This window comes from Mugil cephalus, chromosome 6, assembly GCF_022458985.1.
Source record: "Mugil cephalus isolate CIBA_MC_2020 chromosome 6, CIBA_Mcephalus_1.1, whole genome shotgun sequence".
Lineage (NCBI taxonomy): Eukaryota > Metazoa > Chordata > Actinopteri > Mugiliformes > Mugilidae > Mugil > Mugil cephalus.
The window spans coordinates 3,035,962-3,050,806 of NC_061775.1; the positions used below are offsets into that span (position 1 = coordinate 3,035,962).

Here is a 14,845-nt window from a genome sequence, read left to right on the forward strand (position 1 = left end):
AGGAGCCTTACAGCTGGGCATGGAGAAGTAAATGGTTTCTGTAAAGGAGCCATTTCCTGCCAGCGAGGTGGCCCGGACCTTCACGCTGTAGTTTCCAGGCTGCAACAGAGAAAGCTTCGTGCCACCTGACTTGAGGTAAGCCGGTCCTGATACACAAACTGTGTGATCCTGGACAAAATAGACAAAGAAAAGAATTCACATCAGACGACAAAAAGGGTAATGACACACACTTACTGTGCACTAGGACATCTATTCTAAAGAGATGGAAACCATTACAAAACTGTGACCATTTAAGTATTAGAGAGGATTTCATGCCTAGATTTTGATTCACTAGAGTTGAGAAACCTGTATATTTAAATCCTGCCCAGTCATTTGCTTTGGTTGATCTTATTATGTACATTTAAATTGGTACACTGTCACTCAGGACAATGTCAAACTAATGGGAACTCCACCAACCTGACTCACTCCACTACAGACATAAACATACTCCATTGTTTGACTTTAACATGAATAATATGAATAAAATGTACAAACATTATGCAAATTAGAACAATTCTGGTAAAAATGAACAACAGAAGTCACATGAAAGTATATAAAAATGCACAGAAAGTGAAATGAATATCAATGAGTGTGCTACAAACGTGCATGCTGGGAGGTTCTTACCAACCTCAGAACAGTACAAGATCACACTCTTCCAAACTTTTTAGGTCATAAGGTTCAATCCAGTAATAATTTGAGTCAAAACTGATTCAAACTTAAATTTTGAATACTGAATATACACTACAATCCAATTCAATATTGCTTGATTTGTCCCGAAGGGAATTCAGTATAAATAAATGGTCTCTAGTTACAACATCTCTGCTAGTCTGTTCTTGCCTGGACGTCCCTTTCTTGTTTTGTCAGTGCGTTTCTTAAATGTTTTCACTTTGTGTTTATTTACATAAAGAATAAATGAGAAGTTAAATTATGACATGACTGCTTTGCTGCCACAGTGCAACAAACCAAATAGTTAATTTAAAGCCGTGACGTGGCCCAAATGTCATTATAAATAAATCCAGACTGGTTTGTTTGGGCTGCAGGGTGTGTTTTCAGTGTGGTGGAGATGCCGTTGGAGATGCGAGTCCGTCCCTGCCACTGCATTCTAGTCTTCCTCTCTGCCTGTGTCACTATGGTAACAGAGCTGCTACAGGCTCCTAGGGTCAGGCAGTGCAGCAATGAATAAGCAATGAGAGATGAATTCACACATTTAGAGCAAGTAAACAACAACAGCACTTAAACACACACCGGCACAGACAAGCACTTGTGCACACAAACACTATGAAATTTTAATATGCAAACAGCAGAAAACGTCAACAGACGCACGGAGGCAGCAGGAGGTTGTAAACAAATACTTCTTTTGTTCTTCTCTCCATATAAGAAACAGACAGACATCAGTGTATGAAGCAAACCTTTCTTTTCCTACCAAATCCAATCCCGAGAGTCTATCCAGATCTCTCTCTGCATTACAGCCTTCATTGAGGTTTCTCTTCTTCACCTGTCTTCAGCTCTTAAATTTTCCTACAGAATATATCAAGATCTATTCTGCTGGCTCGTTCTCCATCACCCATCAGCTTTGCAGTCTTTAGTTTTGGAAAAGCATCACAGTGCCTCCTTCCTCTGACATTTTCCTTCCCAGTCGTGGTCTAAAACATTGTCAACCGTTGATACTGACCTCTGTCTCTGTAACCTTCCTGTAGAAGACCTCGTACAGGATGATGAGGCCATTGGGAGAGCGAGGTGCATTCCACTTGATCAGCACATAGGGAGGCTCAGCTGTCACTATCACATGGGTCACAGGGCCTGGGATGTCGTCTGCTTTGTCTGTTAGCACCGGGAAAAAAATGAAAAAACAAAACAACAACACTTGATATTGATATATATTCCATGCATTTTCAGTGCAAATGTAACTGCAGGGAATGAATTTGCTAATGCTAAATGCAAAGGGAATTCTCTGTGCATGTTTGTTCTCACCCTCTGGCATAGTCCGGGCGCTGACATAAGTAGCCATGCTGCAGCGTTTCATGTCTGTCGGGTGGTTGCAAGCCATGATCTCAATCTTATAACTGGTGAAGTGGTGCAGGTTGGAGATGACTGTTGACTCCTTTGAGAAAACCTTTAGCTCCACCTGAGCAAAAAAGAAAACAAAACACAGTCAGCAAACACAGTTGGTCAAATGATATCGAACGTAAAATCACGTTGTTTGGGAAAAAACTGTTCACTTTATGATGTCCATTGTGTAAGAAATGTATAAGTCTAGATTTTGATGGAAAAAAAAAAACAAAACAGAAAAACAGAATGGAAAACTCCACATCATGAGCAACTATTTGTACAGAAAAAAAATGTAATCAGTTTCTCTATTTCTACAAATCTGTATTTTAAGAATCAAAAAGTGAGACCTTGGATCCCTCTTCTTCGCTGCCAGGGGCGGCTGTGGTGGAGCCAAAGTGCAGACCGGGGATTGTGTTTAGAAAGAAAGGGGTTTGGGTGGCGTTGGCGACTCCCACTGAGCGTCGCCGTCGGGACGGTCTGCAGAAAAACAGCGACAGGTTACTAAGACAGACAGCAAAAAGTAAGCAGGTTTTAAACAGACTCTGCGGGGTGTCTTTACAACGACATAATTAATTAAGAGACCAATCTGGATCAGTAATCAACAAGCTTGGGAAGTTTGTGTTTGCGGTCAAGTGTGTATTAAACTCTTGCAGATGACATATGGAGCAGTTGTGCAGTTGAAGTCACTGAGGACCTCTGTTCACGTTAACCTTTCTAGTCAGTAGTAAATGTGACTGCATGACATTTTCACTAATACCACCTAATGCCCTGCTGAAAGACATTACACCTCTTTCCACTGGGTGGTGCCAATGAGCAGCTCATTTCACACTCAATGGTAATGAGTGTAAACCAAACACAAAGGTCATGACCCCTGTCTAAAACCTTCATTTCTTTTTTCAGAAATTGATCTCACTAGGTGTCCTTGAATGGCAACATCTCTCCTTGGCCATACTGGGAAGTGCAGGACATATAGTCAAAGCTAAAGCCATTGCTCACTCAAGTAGAAAACTATGAAACTCCTGTATCCCTCTGCGTGATGAAATAAGAAAGCACAAGGAGATGACCTTGGCCGATTGAGCAGCATGGGTTCAACATGCAGCTGAGGTTTCTGTGTGTGTGCAAATGGCAAGCCGCATGACTGCACCCCTGACTGGCATGAATGATAATGGGTACAGTAATCACACCCCTAAGTAGGAAGGCACAGTGGGTGTTTCTGTGTGTGTCAGGGGAGAAGGTAGGGGCATCCGAGCCCAGACACAAAGCACCTCCCACCCTGAGCCTCCCACACATTGGTGCCCAGCACAAAAACAAGGGTCCAGACAAACCACACACATGGAAGGAGGAGACAGTGTGGGCACAGAGGCTATTTAAGATAGCTGGGACAAAAGAGGAGTGATTTAGTTTGACTGGATAGAGGGGTCAAGACAGAACCAGACAAAGCCAGCCTTTTAACCATAAAATCATTGAATCTGTGCTTCACTTCTGAGCAATATGAAAGAAGTGTAAATGATGTATCTTTAACAATAGTGTAGTAAGAGTGAAACAGGAATAATTAAATTTTTTTAATGACTGTGTGGAGGGACATATTTTTTGGGATCTTGGTGAAACGATGCTCAAAAATATATATATGTATATATGTTGTCTTATCAAGTGAGGATGGGCTGTAGGCTGACTAGAAGAAAAAATGCATTTCTTTAAGAACTTTTGGGGACAATGAGAGTGGTTTTTGAACAAACTGTGTGTTTCTATCCAATTTGTAAACGTATGCTCAGATGGAGCCGTGCAGTTTAATCACAAACCAGTAAGTTACCTGATCCTGAAGACTTCGTTGTGAAGGTAGTTCTCAAACGTCTTGCGGTACTCAATCTCCTCCTGCTCCTTCTTTAGCTGGCTGTCTGTCTTAGGGCAGGCGCAGCACCTGCCCCCAGAGGTGGGCTCATCTGTGTGGTTCCACTTCTGCTCGTCCTCGCTGTCGAGGTGGGTCGGAACACGAGAGGGCAGCTTCATTCCTGGGCAGGAGTAACCGGGGGTGAGGGGAGAGTCAGATAAGCAAAAGCAGCTCATTCGTTTGTGGAAAAATTCCTCTGGGCGCTCTGTAGACACCGACCTTGTAAGCAGTAGTCGAACTTGTAGAGGTCGCTGTCCTCGGGCTGCTTACGGCAGATGACCCGGTAGTGGGTGATGTTGCCATTAGGACTGGTGGGAGGCTTCCACTTTAGGATGATCTGAGAGGAGGAGTTGGAGGAAGAGATGGGGTCGAGAGGCACGGATGGCTCTGAAGGGGGAGGAAGCAGACAGTGAGACAAAAATTTGTATTCAGAAAAAAAGCAGCAGCTCATCTGCAAAATAAAAGTTGAAAAAGTGGAACCTGAAGTAAGCATGATCATAGTCAACAAAACAACATTTACAGGAGTCATACATGATTTACTATTAGATAAACCTAATCACGTGATGAGACCAAAGGTTTCACCCTTATGGTTACTGACAAGAATCATGGCAATACAGTGGAAAGGGAGGAGAGGAAGGAGACTGCTACCAAGCAAACACACGCAAACAATGCAGGGTTAAATCATGCAAAAAAAATGCTGCAAATGATTTATGAGGCAGGAAATGTATTCAGCACATTTGTTATGCCTCAAGTAACTCCCCATGTGCTTGTAAGGAACCCCAAACATGACTGTGTTTACAAGACAACTCACCAGAGTACCTTTAAGCCAAAAGACCAAAAACTGTGATTCTGTCTGTAACTGCCTCATTTTCCGATTGAAAAGTCTGATATCTAGTCTCTAAATTAATTCAGTCTCCAAATCCAAAGTGCCAGTGCAAAACCCATTTTCCTGATGTGTGTCTATCAAGTGTTAACTCACTGGAGGCGTTGGTGCGGACGTAGATGATCTCGCTCTTGGCTCCGTGAACCTGGTGCTCGTCTGATGAAGACAGCTGGGTTTTGACCATGATGGCATACTGAGTCCAGGGTTTCAGCGGTCGGATCAGGTGCCCTGGATCATCCGCCTTCTTGCCATCGGTGGAACGAGATGGTGGATCAACATCAGCAATAACCCAGCTGTTAGAGCCGCAGGCGTCCTGTCCGTCAAACTCCGTCACATTCTTATATGGCCTGGAGCAGTTGGAAAGAAATGGATTGGGATAAAATATTTAGCATGACGAGACAAGTGATAATTATGAGGATTAAAAGCCCTAATAACAGACACATGTGAGTGTGTTCTGAACATCTTCCTGCTTCTGATGTTAACTGGGAACTTAAAGCTTGAAACACAGATCTCTTAATATTTTGTCAAGGATGTTAGTAGGCAGCAGTGACATCACGACTGGACCACTGATATGTAAATAAAAGATTTACTTACGCCTCTTTGTAAAGAACCATAAATCCCAGCAGATCTCTGAAGTCTAACGGCCAGAATGGCTCCCACTTCAGCATGATCATATTGAACGTTGTCTTGACCACAGTGAACTTCAGTATCTTTGTCTCGCCTAAGGGATAAAAGAGATGACACTCAGCACAAGCCTGTGGCAAAAAAAGCTTACACGTTGGGCTAGGTATAGATGGACTAAATTAAAGGACCAGTGTGAAGGATTTTAGAAGATCTATCAGTAGTAGTTGTTTTTTTTTAGCTTAAGATGAGACCTTCACATTAATATAGCAAGTGTGTCCTCTTCCACAGAGCCCACCATATTTCTGCCATCGCAACCCAGGACGGAGAAATGAAACACCGACTCCAGAGAGGAGTTTTCAGCTGAATGCAATTCACAACCTCAACACCAGAGGCCACTATATTGAGTACACTGGTCCTTTAAAATAGCAAAAACAAAAACCAATAACCTAGTTAACGGTTTGGCATGTGAAAAGCAGACAAAATAATAAATAACTGCATCAAAACTTTCATCTAATGTTTTTTAATGTTCGGCTCGAGCAGAAATAACAACTCAATGAAACTAAATAAATGCTACAGACGGGCAGTTTGGTTTTCTTACAGGAGGCTTGGTCCCCGTTGTTGCGGACAGCAATGTCGTTCTTTTGGTTGCGCTCCTTGGTTCCCGTTACCTCTTCCATCTTTCGGATTTCGGTCATGCAAAGTTTAGAGTTGTAGTGGAAGAACGTACGACCACGCTGGATCGTCAGGTTGTGCTTTGACCAATCCCACAGCTGACGGAGGTTCTGGTTGTCCAGTGCGTAGAAGGCATAGTTTCTAAGAGGGATGGTGGGATAAAGATAGATTAAGATTTTAATATCAAGGAAGGAAAGTAGAGTAGAGTAGAGAAGAGTAGTAGAATACTTACTCTGCCTCAAGATGCTCTCCTCTGATCACGCGCAGCTTTCGGAGGAAGGAGAGGGAGACCAGGGCATAAGCTCTGCGAACAGTCAGGTAGCCCGTAATCTCCTCAATCTGACCCAAACTAGCCTCCAACTCAGCTGCTATATTATCTGCAAAGGGAACGACAGCTGGTTAGTGCAACAAAGAAAGGAGGGAAACACAGACAACTAAGTGATGGAGGAAGAAGGAATCAGAGGTAGAAAAGTAGAGTGTCTAGAGGAGGACAGGAAGGAATGCTGCGTAGTAATACTCACTTCCTCCTCGAATCTTGATGATCATGTTGCCTTTAAGAACGGTGCACCCTCTCAAAGCCTGGGCTGAAGTTACCGAATCGATTGTCTTATCTCCAACACACAGTTTTGGACACAGACCTGAACACGGCGTACACGTCAACCTACACAGAGACATTAGATGGACATCCTGATGAGTAGGGGCAGTGCCTTTGTCAGTGTTAATAAGTAAGCACTATAGATGTGTCAGTCATGTGAAGCCAAGTGTCTAATAGAGACAAATTGCAGAGCTATTCCTTAAAAGCAGACAAGCTGGTTACCAAAAGCAAAAAACAACACCAAAAAAATACCACAAATGCTTCTGTGTGTAGTTATCAGGGATGGAACAGAGCAGAATTGAATGGTATGAGGCAGGAATGCTAAGTGACGTACGGCTGTGGTGTGGGCTGGAACCAGGGTATGACATGGCGACTTCAAACAACGAGGCTGAATGTGTTCGGTGGAGTGGAATTTAACACATTTCATCTGGGACCTACTCTTACTGTTTACACAGTCAGTTATCAGGGATTCATATTTGAGTTTGTGGTGCATTCATTCTTATTTCCAATAGAAAAAGCAAGGTTTCTCAAAAAGATCATTTCAAACAATAAAACAGACCTAGGCCGTAGGAATCTGTTTAATTGTTTCAATTTACACAATAAATCCCCTTTCACAGGATCCAAAGATTGTACATCTCATTTCATATTCATTGCACCTTGTTTATAATAAACAGAGGGGGGTAGAGGGCAGCTTCCACATCCTGCGCTTCAATAATGTCTGCCGCCCTCATAACTCACATTCACGCACGAATGCCCACACCGATGACAATCCTAGACAACAGGAACAACATGACTGAAACACCAGCTGCAGTTCCCAACAGGCATTCCTCTGTTTCTTTCTCTAAGCCCTGTGAGTGACGTCCTCTCCCTGCAAACATGTGCTTTAGCACGTAATCCCATACACGCATTCACCGTGCAATGAGGCCTTGATAGCCCCTCTCGGGAAATTCATTCACAAAAGGGAAGCCTTGTGTGGCGAGCAGTGGCCACACAGAGAAAAGGGTCCTGATGCTTAATTCACAAATGAGCACTTGTTTCCAGAGAGAATATAATTACTCTTATAATTTTGCTCCGAGGCTCAGCATTCTCAACAGCTACTGTCAGCATTACACATACATTAAAATTGCGTATTAAGGTTAGTTAGAAAGAAATCCTCAACATCCCATATGCAGCAGCTCCAAATATTTATTATTAATAAAGAAGCAAGAGAATTGGGGATGTAATACAAAACACATGCACAAATCAACCTTTATTCTATATGACAGCGCGGCATATAGAAGAGATTTGAAAGTATCCCAGTCAAGGCTTAACAGTGACAGCGACATCAAACAGGAGCCTTTTTAAAACAGCCCCTTTGCCAGGTGAATGGCTAACAACGGATGCTGTTGTTCACTGCCGGGATCATGCAAGCTCTGCCTGAACTGCTATTTGTAAGCTCACTCATTTAATTCTTTGTTTATGCAACTCTTATTATAATCCGTCTCTCCAGCTTTCCCCTCCTAACATCCAGGCCATGCTAAAGACGCCATAGTGACATGAAACACTCCCAGGAGGGCTCTTTCAGTCCTTGTCTGGCTTTTCCCCATCCAAACGACTTATTACACACCTGGCGCCGCCCAGTTTCCATCTTATCAAGCACTTGTTCATTTCCATCAATCAGTAGCCAAATCATTGTTTCCCCTCTTTGACTTCTGAGTGAATGGAAACTGTAAGCAACCTTCTAAAACGACAGAAACTACTATGAAAACCTCTCTCACTCTCCCAGATGGAAAGTGATATATTCAGCTTCTCACAAGTAACGCTCTAGTTACAGTGCAAAAAGAGAGAATGTTTTGGGCCGTTGTACTGAAAAACACAGACACACAGGCAGACAGGCTGGGTCCAATGGCAGCTCTTAAAGGGACAGTGTTTATCCGCCCGGCTGAACTCTGTGACTCGGGCTCAGGGGTCTGCTAGAACCATTTGAAACGGCTGCCGCAGCTGACACTCTGGTTTGGTTTTGGCCCAGGCCTGGCAGAACCAGACCGTGTGTTTGCCAACACACACACACACACACACACACACACACACACACACACACACCCAGCTGTACAACTGTCCTGTCCCATCGTCTAGGAAAGATGAGCAAAGACTGTCCATGCAGTCAGTGATGGCCTAATGAGGAAGATACCGAGGAGGCGCATTTCCATCAACATCATATGTAAAAACATGTTTATTCTAGCGATGTTCCTTGGTGTGGTCATTTTTATGGGACTGTAAAGCCACAATGAATTATATTAAGATTTAATCATACTGGGACATCTGGTTCCTCAGAATATTACAGCTGATTTTCTTAATAGTGAAAAATATCAATAGATCCAACTACTATCCCGCTGTTTATCACACAAGTCACAGAAAATCCAGACATGTGGGTCTCCATGTCGTGCGTGTGTGTGTGCCTGGGTGGAGCTTCTGCCAGACTAAGCCACCGTGATGACGCTCGCTCTTGCTATAACCAAAACACAGCAGAAAAACACACACACAGGGCGTGATGTCGAAACAGCAACGGGATTACGCTGCGTGTGTAGTGGGCACACATTGCAGCACTGTGCTAAAGTTTACATACGTTAGCTGTCTAAAGTCAGTCCCAGATTCATTGTGGTAGCGACCCCAAACATACAGCCAGAGACATAAAGAGGGATCTGAAGCAGTAGGGACAAGAGGGAGTCCTGCAACTCAAACACTGTACCTAGAAGAAGCGGAGCTGCTTAAGGGTATGGACACACATAACTGTCATCAAACAACTAGCCCATGGCTAGTTGATGGATGTCACCTCACATCACAAAAAAGTTGCACTTCAGCACATCACAGAGACTACAGCCAACGGCCAGCAGACGATGTGCATGTTGGTAAAAGGAAATAAAAGTCAATACCAGTAGGTGGCAGCTGTGTGTGTTCGCCATTCAAGAACGGAAGGATTAGCTGGGAGGCTAGGAAAGAGTGACAAACCATCATACAGACGACCCTTTTCTCATTTACACTTCTCAGTTGTGTACAGTTTTTTATTGAAAATAATGTTGTTTGGGAAAAAAAGTGCATTTGAATGTTGAGATAAGGCAGTGGTTTTGTTTACTCCTGTCCCGTTTCTCTTGCCGTGCGCTAAGCTGTACAGCCAATCAGAGTGACCTCTCTGACCACAGCGCTCTGACGCAGGTTCAACACAACTTGTGCCAATGGTGCAGGACACGGTGTAGAAACTAGGGTCAACAGCACAGTCCTAAAATACAGCCCTAAAAGGCAAAAGTGAACGCACCAAATATTTTTGCTGTTTTTCTTCTTTACTTATGAGGCTAAGTGACAAATAGGACTATTCATGACACTATTTTGTGCTTCAAAGTATTGCACAGTGTTGCACGTCACACACAATAAACACATACAATAACACAGAAATAAAGGACACCATTCTGCCTTACGCCGCAGGGCGTGTGACTGCAATTTAAAGCAATGTTCTTTTCTGTCTAAGCACCTGATAATCCCTGCAGGCCTGCACCAACCAAGGGAAAGTCAGTTTCCCTCATATGCTCACAAGATACATTTGCGTTAAAGTCACGTTGGATTGAAATGTCCTGACCCTTTGTGCTAGACGTGCTTAAAGTTCACATGTGTATATCTGTGTTTCTATGTGGCCTGCACCTGGAAAAACTATTCTGACGGAACACTCCACTGGGAAAGAACACAGCCACAAACATGTCCTGCACGCACAAACACAAATATACAGTATAAGCAAACACACACATGCTAAACTCGAGACACACAAACACCATCAATCACCCAGCCACCTGTGGCTTCAAGCGATGCAGAGAGCTCAAGCAAACAACCTGCTCTTATGAGAAATACACTCTTTGTGCGTCTTTTTCTCTCACTCACCACCTTTCCTCCTACTTAATGACTCGTCTTTTTCAACCATATTGTAGCATACTTTATGTCATTTAGAATGAAGACTGTGATAGCCGACTTGTCGGAGGGGAAGTATTTCATCCGTCAACTGGAAACTGTTATCCTCCGCTAATGTATGTGGTTTTTTACAGCAAGTTTCAAAACACACACTTGGCCTTAAAACAAATAAATGTTCTCCTATTTAGCAAAAGCTACTCAAGACTAAATGAGTAAGCCAGTTATGTCCCTCTATCCCCTTCTACTACAAGTAAGAAGCTAAATAGGATCGTGCCCCTGCTTGTTGCAGACAAAGCAGAGAGCTAAATAGGACCAGGTGAGGTCTAGACAGGTGGCATTTATATTCAAGGGACTTGGATGACACTTTTATCCAATTATTATTGAGTTTACAATAAGGACAAATGGCTCTTACAGGGATTTGAACCTTTAGCTGTGTAATACACACTCTTTCTTAAACACATTCAAGACTCTAACTGCCATTCATACATCCACCATCGATCAGCAGTTCTTATTACTGATTATTATGTGAAATTATCTTATGAACAACTCAGTAAAGGGTCCTAAACAGACTTTTAAGTTGTGGCTGAATAATCCTTTCAGTGGGAAACTATTTAGGAGCACTAAATTCTTTGTTCTCTGTGAGACTTGAGAACAAATTGCAGCTGTGTAATCACTGAGAAGATGGAGGCGAAGAGCACAGGACTCACTTGTCTATAAGTTTTTAGACTACATACAAGCATTGTATTTGGTGATGCTTAACAATGAAATATACACTGGAACTTTTGTTGAGACACGGGGCAAGCTGCTTAAATCATCTTGTGCCGAATGAGGCGAGTGCACCTTGCCGCTCCCATCCTCACCACTTTCTATAGACGCATATTGACCTGTTGCATCTCATTTGAAGAGAATGGCAAGGAGGGTGGAAAAGGTCACTGGTGCCATACTGCCTCTCATCCAGGACATAACACCAAAACGCTGCCTGGTCCACCAGGGACTGGTCTTCCTGCTAACCTCTAGGAAGAGGAATGGCAGCGTCCGACGCAGAACAAGAAGATTCTGAAACCGCTTCATTCCCATCAGACTCCTGAACTCTAAATACCCCCCTGAGTCTCATTGTTCCCACCCATATATGGGCTTTGTGCTCTATAGTGGCATTTCCATAACATATGGAATATGATGGACACACAAACATTTATCAGAATGCTGGAAATAATCATAGTGACTGCCTATAGATGCTACACTGCTGCTTCTTCACTGAGGAGTGACTTACCAGTGGAGAAAAAACTAAACAAATACAAACTCATTTTACTGTTTGATTAACCTCGTAGTGCCATCACCTGTTATGTATAAATGTGTGTTCAGTGACCACACATTTGTTTTCACATCATTATACAGCGGATAAAATAAGTATTGAACACGTCACAATTTTTCATAGTAAACTTCTAAAGGTGCTATTAACATGACATTTTCACCAGGTGTTGGTAACAACCCAAGTAATTCATACATAGAAAGAAACCAAAACTAATAAGTTCAGAAATTAAATTATGTGTAATAATGTGAAATGACACAGAGAAAAGGTATTGAACACGCTTACTGATTTAATACTCTGTTCAAAAGCCTTTGTTGGTAATGACAGCTTCAAGACGCCTCCTGTATGGAGAAACTAGTCACATGCATTGCTCAGGTGTGATTTTGGCCCATTCTTCCACACAAACAGTCTTTAAATCTTCAAGGTTCCGTGGGCCTCTTCTATGAACTCTGATTTTCCATAGATTTTCAAATGGAGTCAAGTCAGGTGATTGGCTGGGCTGTTCTAGCAGCTTTATTTTCTTTCTCTGAAGCCAGTTGAGAATTTCCTTGGCTCTTTGTTTGAGATCATTGTCTTGCTGAAATGTTGACCCTCGTTTCATCTTCATCATTCTGGTAGATGGCAGCAGATTTTTCCCAAGAATGTCTCGGTACATTTTTCCATTCATCCTCCCTTCAATTATATGAAGCTTGTGAGTACCATATGCAGAAAAACAGCCCCACACCATGATGTTTCCACCAACAAACTTCACTGTCGGTTTGGTGTTTTTGGGGTGATGTGCAGTGCGTTTTGTCCTCCAAACATGTGTTGTGGCATCCAAAGAGTTCAGTTTTACTCTCATCTGACCCGACTATGTTCTCACAGTATTTTAGTATTGTGTGGTGAGCGTGCATACAGGCCATGGCCGTTGAGTGCATTGCTTATTATTTTCTTTGAAACAATTGTACCTGCTAATTCCAGGTCTTTCTGAAGCTCTCCACTAGTGGTCCTTGACTGTTGGACAACTCTTCTGATAATTCTTTTCACTCCTCTGTCAGAAATCTTGTGAGGAGAACCTGGTCACGGCCAGTTTATGGTCGAATGATGTTCTTACCACTTCCAGATTATGGTCCCAACAGTGCTCAAACGAATGTTCAGATGTTTAGAAATCCTTCTGTAACCAATGCCAACAGAATGTTTGGCAACAATAAGGTTGTGAAGGTTTTGAGAGAATTCTTTGCTTTTACCCATCATGAGATGCTCCTTGTGTGACACCTTGGTCATGACACAGCTTTTTATAGGCCATCAGTTTGGACTGAACCAGCTGTTAATCATTGACAAGGGGCAGGATGGATTTGTGATCACTGATAGATTTCAGCTGGTGTCTTGGCTTTCCATGAGTTTTTCCACCTCCCTTTCATGTGTGTGTTCAATACTTTTTCCTTCTGTTATTTTACATTATTACACATGAACTTATTAGTTTTGGTTTCTTTCTATGTATGAATTACTTGGGCTATTACCAAAACCTGGTGAAAATTTCATGTCGATAGCACCTTTAGAAATATGTTTATTATGAAAAATCGTCATTTGTTCAATACTTATTTTACCCGCTGTATGTGTGATCATGTAATGATGGCCATGGTGAACAAAAAAACAGTGTCAGTAGTATGTGTGAGGCAGACATACGTAGTGGAATTTATAGTGCTGTATCCAGAAGGACACTCTTGAATACAAGCCCCGTTGTGGATGACGTATTCGTAGCAGCCTGCCTCTCGGTCCTGGTTCTGTTTCTTGGCCTGCTTACACTGGTTGTGGAGTTCCTGGATTCAAAAACAAGGACAATGTATGTTTGATTACACGAGTGTTGAGAGTCAAAATAAAACCGATATTCATGGTCAACGTTCAGATTATTACCAACCTGGCAGAAAGAGAAACTGACACAGCGCCAGCCCCTGAAGACATAATACCCAGGAGGACATTTCTCCACGCAGTTGTTCCCATGCTGGAGGTTCCTGCAGGCCACGCAGCTACTGGCATTACCTGGCTCAGAACAGCCACCCAGACACTGGTCATGGCAGCACTGGCCCTGGAGGCTGCACGCACTGTGCTTACACTTGTCCAAGCACACTGAGGAGAGGCAGAGGGGGAAAGAGGGAAAGATGTGGTTAAAACTTGGTCATACGTCTGGACTTGTTTTAAAGATGAAGAATTCTTAGATGACACTGTACTGGAAGGGCAGTGGGACTCATCTTAAAACAAAGACAACCTGCAGAGCGAGATGAACATAAAGAGCAGCAGACTGGACATAGACAGATTTCTCTTGGTCTAGCATTTAACAGCTCACAAAACATTATAATAGGAAGGGGCAGAGAGAGCAAAAAAAAAAGAAGAAAAAAAAGCATGTGGTCAAAATAGCCACCAAGCGGTGGTTTGCTGTGATCTGAAAGCAGCAAGGAACCACATGCATATTTGGTGTTTATGTACACACATGAACGTGGCTTGTTGTTGTCTTTTTAGTGCTGTGGCTGTTTAACGTGGTGCACAAGCATCAGTGGCAACACAATCCTGGAAAAAAACATTTGACCCTGATGAAAAGGTCAAACCAAAATGAAAAATAAAGAAGTGAAGCAACATTTTAAATAAGATTCCCATCATGTGTTTGCTAAATTATCACTGTTGGTCCAAGAGCTGAACATTTTAAGTGAGTTTAAGTTTCAAATGTAGGGACCACTACTGATTACATCTAGGAGTGACATCGCCGGTGTAACACCAGAAGATCAACTGCGTGAGTTCGCAGCGCCATGGACACCGACACAGGGTCACTGGCTCATGTCATGTTTCATTTAGCCTATTGGGACACAGCGTTTAGTGGAG

General features: G+C 42.8%; 1 protein-coding gene across 1 annotated transcript in view; it reads right to left on the reverse strand.

The window, feature by feature from the left end:
• insrb (insulin receptor b) overlaps positions 1 to 14,845 on the reverse strand; it is a 76,943-nt gene that overhangs the window by 11,275 nt on the left and 50,823 nt on the right. The window contains exons 3-15 of the mRNA XM_047587602.1: positions 13,890 to 14,098; positions 13,658 to 13,791; positions 6,677 to 6,816; positions 6,388 to 6,532; positions 6,082 to 6,296; positions 5,454 to 5,580; positions 4,956 to 5,206; positions 4,196 to 4,363; positions 3,899 to 4,097; positions 2,436 to 2,565; positions 2,011 to 2,164; positions 1,712 to 1,860; positions 12 to 168 (exon numbers count right to left, since the gene is read on the reverse strand). Of these exons, the coding sequence (XP_047443558.1) occupies positions 12 to 168; positions 1,712 to 1,860; positions 2,011 to 2,164; positions 2,436 to 2,565; positions 3,899 to 4,097; positions 4,196 to 4,363; positions 4,956 to 5,206; positions 5,454 to 5,580; positions 6,082 to 6,296; positions 6,388 to 6,532; positions 6,677 to 6,816; positions 13,658 to 13,791; positions 13,890 to 14,098 (2,178 nt within the window). The remainder of the gene's footprint in view (positions 1 to 11; positions 169 to 1,711; positions 1,861 to 2,010; positions 2,165 to 2,435; positions 2,566 to 3,898; positions 4,098 to 4,195; positions 4,364 to 4,955; positions 5,207 to 5,453; positions 5,581 to 6,081; positions 6,297 to 6,387; positions 6,533 to 6,676; positions 6,817 to 13,657; positions 13,792 to 13,889; positions 14,099 to 14,845) is intronic.